Source organism: Culex quinquefasciatus, chromosome 3, assembly GCF_015732765.1.
Source record: "Culex quinquefasciatus strain JHB chromosome 3, VPISU_Cqui_1.0_pri_paternal, whole genome shotgun sequence".
NCBI lineage: Eukaryota > Metazoa > Arthropoda > Insecta > Diptera > Culicidae > Culex > Culex quinquefasciatus.
In genome coordinates, this window is record NC_051863.1 from 177209545 (window position 1) to 177217768 (window position 8224).

Here is an 8224-nt window from a genome sequence, read left to right on the forward strand (position 1 = left end):
AACCAAAACAGAGATCCCAAAAAAATGTCTAGAGAGTGCTTTCTCTCGTCAGTTTCGAGTTTGCGCAGTTGCTCCCTTCGTCTGGCTTTGTTTTGTATACAACGTTCTACATACATCCCACACCGATACACAACCACTTTCAATCAGCTGGTTTTACTGGTTTCCCTTAAGATAGTATTGACCGAGCTATAGTTGTTCTAGTGTCATGCATGCACACTATCGCGGGTTGTAATCTTCGTAATTGCATTAACTTTCCACTCATGGTTAGACTGTCAAATCGTACCTTCGCTCAGGCAGAGTCAAGTGCAGCGGTTCCAGGAGTTCTGCGCGAAGTTAACCGCAGCATGAGTTGCAGTTCATCATCGGCAGTGTTGTCACGGGACTTCTGCTGAAGATGGACTGCTCAGACGACGAGCAAGTACTAAGTCCTGCTGTCGTTCAGCCATTGCGGCGGGGGCGTTCCAGTAACCTGGAGATTCCGGTATTTCTTCTGTTCTACGCGTGGAATGTCTCAAGTAAGTGAGCCGACCGTTATCAGTGCTGTTGGTGTATGTTACAAAGGTACCACCACTCTCTCGTCACCCAGCCCCAGTGCTCACCGACCAGATCATCTACCAGGCCTGCACGGTTTCGTTGGCCGCCAACGTGTCCGACTGTGCCAAGCTTGGCCACGAACATGAATCTCCCGAGGTGCTCGACCTGGAGGCCCGTGTCCAACCGTACACGGCGGACATCCTGATGGTGGAGGCCCTGTCCGATTCCATCCTGCCAGCGGCGTTGAATCTCTTCATTGGGCCCTGGTCCGATCGGTACGGCCGAAAGCCGGTGCTGCTGTTGACGTTTTCCGGGTTTGCGCTGTCGCTGGCGATGATTACGGCCTTCTGCGGGTGGTCCCGGTGGTACCCGCTGGATCCGTGGATTTACACGTTTGCGTTCATACCGTCGGCGCTGTCCGGATCCGTGTGTACGCTGATGAGCACTGTGTACTGCTACATTGCGGACGTCACCAGTGAACGCGAAAGAGGTGCCAAGTGAGTACAGTGCAAATGGGTTGGTGGATGTTTTGTTATGACTAATATGTTGTAGTTTGATGTTACATTTTTTTTTGCCCCCTGATTTTTCTACAATGTGATTGATTCAAAAATGTTTTAAAATGTCATGGTGTAATATGGCAGAAGATTGAAAAAAATATGTTGGGAACCTTTTGTGTAATAAATAGCTTTTAAATGAAATACTCTAAGTTTAGCAATGTGTTAAGCTCGAATTTGTATCCGGGCAATCTGTTGCTGTGTTTTCATGACAAATTGTACAAAGAAACAATTTTTATTCGGTCGTTTGAAATTTCCAGCTTGGATTTTGGGGTTATTTCAAAGAAAGCTAGAAATCTGGTAGATTTGGGTTGGAAACATTTTATTTGAGGTCAAGTAAGTAATTTAGAATCTCTTGAGGCACATTCATAAGAAATTTGACGGATAAGAACATGAACCCATCGATTTCCATCGACTTTTCCGAAAAAAAATTCTATGAAATCGAAAAAAAATCTTCAAAAAAACTGCTCTAGACCCCCCGAGCAAATATTTCGCCGGACCCTGCAAAATTTCGGGAAAGAGCCATTCTTTCATGGTGCCAAATATCATACCCCGAGCAGACGGAAATAACTTGGGAAGGCCAGTTTTTGATATTGTGAGAAGATCGAAATAAGTTATTGGGATGATCGGATTAGTTGTTAAAATAAAAAAAATCAATAACAAAGATTTGTTCGAAGAATAACTTAAACTGTTATTATGTGGTATTGCAATAACAAACCAATAACACAGAAGGAATCATGAAGGAATAAAAACATTTGTTATTTTGTGCGGAGAGGTGGAGCAGCATAATAACAAAAATTGTTATTAAACTGGTATATCTCCATAACAAAAAAAAGTTATTGTTTTGGTTTATTTGTAATTCGCAAATAAACCTGCAGTTGCCATAACTCCTCTGTACTAGTCATGGCTGCAGAGTCGGATACCTTCAAGCGACTTTGAATCCATACTTTGAAGACAACTCCGACTCTGGATGCAGGATATGACGTCAACGCCGACTTCAGCTCTCCAAAAAATTCCTGTCTTCACAGATTCCGACTCCAAGTACAAGTTGCCGAAAATTAGCTGAATCCGATGCCGTCTCCGACGTTTCACTCCAGCTCGAAGTTCAACGTCAGCTCCGACTTCCTGGCTCTGTGAAAATAATAACATTTTTTGTTATTCACATTTCAAATTTTTTAAATAAATATATCAATTCCCTTAGGGAATATCAACAAAATTTAAAACAAAATCAACCTTCAAAAGTTAATTTAATCGGATTAATTTTTGCTTGAGGACCCCATTTCATGGTCAAATAAATGACTCCGACGAAGATGGTCAAAATTATCCCATAGTTCCAACCAATTTTAGTCCCTTAAGGGGTATATCAAATAATTTAAAAAAAAATCAACTTTCTAAATTTCAACTTTTTAGATTAATTTTAGCTTAAGGACCCCATTTCATGGCCAGAATAATGACCCCGACGAAATTGGACAAAAATATCCCAAAGATCTAAACATATTTAACAAGAGATAAAAAAATAACAGATTTTGTTATGGACACCTGGAAACTTTTCCATTTGTGCGATTTATGGTAATTTTATTTCAGAATACCAAATGATTAACAAATCTTGTTATTAGGAGAATTTTTGAAATGTATAACATTTCTTCTGATCAGCGTGTCATTAAACATTTTCAATATAATATCACTTTAATATCAAATTTTATTATTTATCAGAAACTGTTGTAATTTTTTCTTCTTAAAGTTGAAATTCAGGATAAATTAAAAAAAAACTTTCTGTTATTTTAACTGAATTAGTTATTGAAATATTATTAATTTTGTTATTACCGTCTGCCCGGGACTTGCCGGAAAAATACACCGTGATTTACATGTAGTAATATTTTTTTCATTTTAATTTATTATTTCTGGACCCTGAATTCAGAACCATCATTGATTCAATGTTATGCTAATAATCATAAAGAAATAATGATATATGAAAAAATGTTTGGAATAATTCTAAAAAAAATATGACTTGAAATTACGTTTTTTTTTCTAAACAAAAATTCACAGTCTCCACCCAAATCCGCACGGGACTGTATGGGCGTAGTCTTGGAGCACAGTGTGAAAATTTATGTTCTTAGATATTTTTGGTTGTACCGGGCAAATATTGCAAAAATTTACAGCATTTTGTATAAAAAGTATTTTAAAAAATATTACAAAATTCAAAAACTCTAAAATAATATTTGAAAACCCAACTTTTTCTGGAGAGCTGTCCAATTATTGCTCGCGCCAAAAAAAAAAAAAAAAAACAGATGCCTGAGTAAATGTCAAACTTCACTTAAATTAAAACTAGTAAAAATGAAATTTTAGGAAAAAAACTTATCTTGTTCTTACTAATCAAAGAAACTAAAAGTCGTATAGAATTATCAAATATTAATTAACGTTTTTTGTTTTTTATTTTTTTATTTTTTATTTGTAAATTCGTTTTTAGCCATTGAACTTCATCATTCTCCCCCTAGAATGGCCAAATTCCCCCCTCCCCCGAGAACTTCCTGGAGTTAGAACCTGTTTGTCTACCGCTAATACAAGCAAGAGGTCGTCGGATTTTGACCCCGGATCATATCCGTATTGCCTCAGAGAGTATGGTAGACAACTTTGATGATATGTTGGGATGTCCAACGGTCATCATTAGGGACCTACATAGGGAAATGAAATGTTCCGAGAGATATTTCAAACACCCAAAGTCATTCAAATTTAAGGTTGGAAAACTTGTTGGTTTTTTTTGGTGCTGGCACGTTTCTTGTACCGAACAAGCACAAACATAACTAAAACTACCAGATTATTATAACCAACAGTTTTACAACGCTTGTACTGCCCATGTTTGCATAAATGTTCCATATGCAAAAACAGCAAGCTGAGAAAAACGCATTTGAAGTTTGTCCCACACAAAAGGCTACGTGTTAAGTTTTCACGAAAAAACTGGATTTCCTCCTGATTTCTAGAACAAAGTACTTGATGTTAGAGGCTTTTCTGAAAGATCACACGATTTTGAACAAAACTGCATCAATAACTTAAAAACGATGAAAATGCATATGGGACATTTATGCGATCAGGGGCAGTGTAATTGTTAAAAATCTCGTTTTTTGGCCAAAATTATTTTAAATTGATTCCACCCTTGTTCTTGCATGGTCTTGTTACTCGATTGGAACCCTAAGAGTGACATTTCGCCTCTCCATATAGGCTCTAGTCATCATTTATGTTACAAGCCGGGGATTAATCTTCCGATGTACCGCCTACTAGGCGGAAACGTTAACACTTTGCTACATTGCTTGGTAAAATTTCGTGTAGAGCTTTCTAGAACATTCACGATAGCTGCCAAATTAATAAAATACAAGAAATGCTGAACAAAAATCCTTCTCCTCTCCAGAATGGCCCTGCTGGACACGTCCCTGTACGGTGGAATGCTGGCCGGCAGCTTAAGCAGCAGTTACATCTTGCGCAAAACCAACGCCACCACGGTTTTCGCCATCGCAGCCGGTGCGGTATTCCTGGCGGTGCTCCACGTGGCTCTGAGGGTACGCGAAAGCGTTCACATTCGGCGGCATCGCGTTGATGTGGGCTGCTGCACCAAGCTGCGGCATCTCTTCCGGCTGGACATGGTGGTGGACACGGTGCGGACATGCTTCCAGTGGAGACCCCACTACGATCGGGCTATCATTTTGCTCGGTGTGGTGGCCCTCGGGGGGAACATTTTTGCCTTAGGTGGGACAATAGTTTGTTTAGAATGATATTTATTATATTTAACTGTTGTCTTTTTCTTGTTTTAGAGGATACTCACACGGTGTTCTTCCTGTTTCTGCGAAAGCACTTCAATTGGTCCGTCCGAAAGTACACATTCTACTCCGCTACGGAAACGGTGTGCATGATCTTGGGTGCCCTGCTGGGAACGTACGGTCTGCGGAAGGTTCTCGGCCTAACGGAAGCAGCCATCGCTGCAGTTGGATTTTTCTGCTGCTTCCTGAATGCCATTGCCATCGCCGAGGCCATCCAGTCGTGGCAACTTTATCTGGGTAATTTTAAATGTTAGTTTAATTGAACGTTTATCACAACAGTTTAATTTTCAGCCCTCTTCCTGTTCATGCTGAAGGGCGTTGCCGATCCCATGACGCGGGCCTTCATCTCGAACTCGACCCCGCCCGAGGACAACGGCAAGATCTTCGCCTTTACGTCCTCGTTCGAGGCGCTGATGCCACTGGGAGCGGCTCCGTTGTACACGTACCTGTACAAAAACACGCTCAGCTGGTACCCGGGTGCGTTCAGCTGGATCAGCGCCGGCGTGTTCGCGATGTGCTACTGTTTGGCAATGTAGGTTGAGTGGTGGGGTTGTACGCTATTTGTTATCTTGACTGATGCATTTTTTATCGTTTCAGAACCGTTTGCATCTTGCGATCAATGTCAGGAGATTCGCTGTAGTCCAGATTTATAGGATATGCTTAGAAAATTGATTTTAGCTAATGTGTTTTTATATGTGTGATTTTGTTGATTTGTTTTAATGTCTTGTATGCAGTGTAAATATTCTCTTAAAATTTCGAATAAAAATTAGCTTTTTCAATTCATTTCTGAACATTGTTTTTCATGGTTTTTGGAATGTTGAAAAGTAAGATTTCATAAAACACCCTCGCTCAACCAAGACAAAAGTTGCCCCTTTCCATTTGAGCAATTCTCCACCAAACCCCGATATGGATTTTAATTATATTTTTTGATTTGGCTCAAACTTTGTGAGGGCCTTTCCTATCACCAAAGAAGCCATTTTGTGTCATTGAGTCACCCATACAAATCATTCCAGGTTAACTGGGTACACTTTTGGACTCGACCTTCACCGATTTGGACCAAACTTGGAGGGGACGTTTATCTATCGATAGTTAACAGAAATCCCAAGTTTGATGCTGATTGGATCATCCCTTTATTTTTGAAACCGCCCTCTTTTTTTACGATTTTCTAAAAACCTTTGTTTTTTCTATCAAGGCTGGTACAAATATTTTTAAAAGTTTTTGTCACCCCCTTCAAAGTTGGCCCGAAAAATCAGGGGGCAAAAAAAATATTTTCAGAATAAACTTCAAAATTTCAATGAAAATTCAAGTGCAACCAGCTGAAATCAAATTAAAATACATTCTTCTGCGTTTAAAATCATTTTTAGCATGTTTGGGTTTATTAAAAAATCTTAAGATTTTTTGAAAATTTTCGATGCAAAATCTTTTTTTTCGATACAATTTTTGTTTTTGTCAGATCTTAGATTTTTTGAAAACTAATGATTGCAAAACAACTGAACTAGTGTAAAATGCATTTTAAAACACTTTTTTCATTTAAATGTGGCTTGTTATTTAAATTTTTATATTTTTTTATTTTTTTGCCCCCCCCCCCTTGACCTCGGCCAGGGCCGAGGGACAAAAACTGTTTTAAATATTTGCATCGGCCTAATCATAGTTTTACAATAATTTGAGCAAAAGACTTTCTACAAGTTGCATTTTATAGAACATTTTCCAAGGAGTTCGATAAAAATAAAATTTTAACCTTTAAATGCCCCCTAACATTATATTTTAAAGTTTTAAGTATAAAAGTTCAGTTTTCACCAATTCCTTACATTTATATTTTTTGCATTTTATCACCATCGTGTTCCCCGGCCAAAATAAATAAATTTTTCACATATAAATGACGAACTATGCGGGATCCATTCCTTTTTGTTGAAAAGTACACCATGTTCTTCCGAGTGTTGCGCAAAATCCAACTTTTTTCAGTAAAATCACTGTATCTCACCAATACACAGAAAAAAAATATCATGGTAATATTACATCTGGGAAGGGGTACATCTTTTATGTCAGAAAAAATGTGTAATTTTACCTCTGGAAATGTGTAATTTTACCACTATTCTGGTGTAATGTCACTTTTTCAGTCTAAATTGAGGTAATATTCAACCTTCCAAAATTACAGCTTCCAAATTACATTATTTTTTTCTGTGTAGTTCATTTTAGTTTGAGGTTTACATTGATTTTTATGTAAAATTGGCCGGGTAACACGATGGTGATAAAGTAAAAAAAATAAAAATATAAGGAATTGGTCAAAACTGAATTTTAATAATTAAAAAGTTAAAATATAATATTAGAGGGCATTTAAGGATAAGACTTTTATTTTTATCGAATTCCTTGGACAATTTTCTATAAAATGCAACATGTAAAAAGTCATTTGCTCAAATAGGTTAAACGTTATGATTAAAAGAAAAAAAAGTTTTTAAGGGGTTACATACATGTAAATCGTCAAATATGTCTGAGGTTGGTATGAGCACACATTTAAACTATTTTTTAAATATTTTTGCAGGGTATTAAAATATATATTTTCATCTATTTACAAAATAAATATGCAGACATTTGGATATACCTTTGCCGAGATATAACTATTTTAAATTAGCAGTTTCAAAAAACGGGTGCCACGATATCTCAACACTGCTTTGACCAAATCGGCTCAAAATTTTGGTGAAGACTCGTTTTACCGGTCCTGTGTGCATGACGAAGGCCGATTTTCAAAAATTTTATTCTAAAAAAAGATAAAAATATTTTTATGTTTTTCATATAAAAAATCGCCAGTTTTTAATTTTTGTATTTTTTAAAAAAGCAAAATTTTAAAATCGGGCTTCGTCATGCACACGGAATATGTCTTGAGAGTCTTCGCCCCAAATTTCAGCCAATTTGGTTCATCCCATTTCGAGATATCGTGACACCCGTAAATCAACTCGGTGTTTAGAGAAAAACGTTTACAAAGTTTGACAGTTCGCTTTGCGCTTGGCAAAATTATGAATTTAATTCGTCTCTTACTCAGTTCAGTCACGAAATATCTTCATGAAACTTTCAGGAGTCATTGAAAATCGTCTTTTTAGTGAATTAAATGAATTTTCTGTAATATGAAATTTTGTGATTTTCTACATGTATGTAACCCCTTAAGAAAATCGTCAAAAAAGAGGGCTGTGCCAAAAATAGAGGATGGTCCAATCAGCACCAAACTTGGGATTTCTGTTGACTATCGATAGATGAACATTCCCTTCAAGTTTGGTCCAAACCGGTGAAGTTCGAGTCCAAAAGTGTACCCAGTTAACCTAAAATGACCCCCAT

The 8224-nt window shown here is 37.5% G+C and overlaps 1 protein-coding gene across 1 annotated transcript; it reads left to right on the plus strand.

Moving 5' to 3' along the window:
• Nucleotides 1–169: 169 nt before the first annotated feature.
• LOC6048514 (proton-coupled folate transporter) lies at nt 170–5680 on the plus strand. The gene is made up of 6 exons (XM_038262413.1): nt 170–515; nt 587–1031; nt 4492–4826; nt 4892–5134; nt 5189–5429; nt 5495–5680. The coding sequence occupies exons 1-6, from the start codon at nt 395–397 to the stop codon at nt 5535–5537; spliced, it is 1428 nt and encodes a 475-aa protein (XP_038118341.1). The 5' UTR covers nt 170–394; the 3' UTR covers nt 5538–5680.
• The last annotated feature ends 2544 nt before the right edge of the window (nt 5681–8224 follow it).

Coding starts and splice junctions, on each gene's coding strand:
- LOC6048514 (XM_038262413.1), top strand. CDS start 395: ATGGACTGCTCAGACGACGAGCAAGTACTAAGTCCTGCTGTCGTTCAG. Junction 1,032..4,491: donor GAACGCGAAAGAGGTGCCAA/GTGAGTACAGTG, acceptor TCTCCTCTCCAG/AATGGCCCTGCTGGACACGT. Junction 5,135..5,188: donor GTCGTGGCAACTTTATCTGG/GTAATTTTAAAT, acceptor TTTAATTTTCAG/CCCTCTTCCTGTTCATGCTG.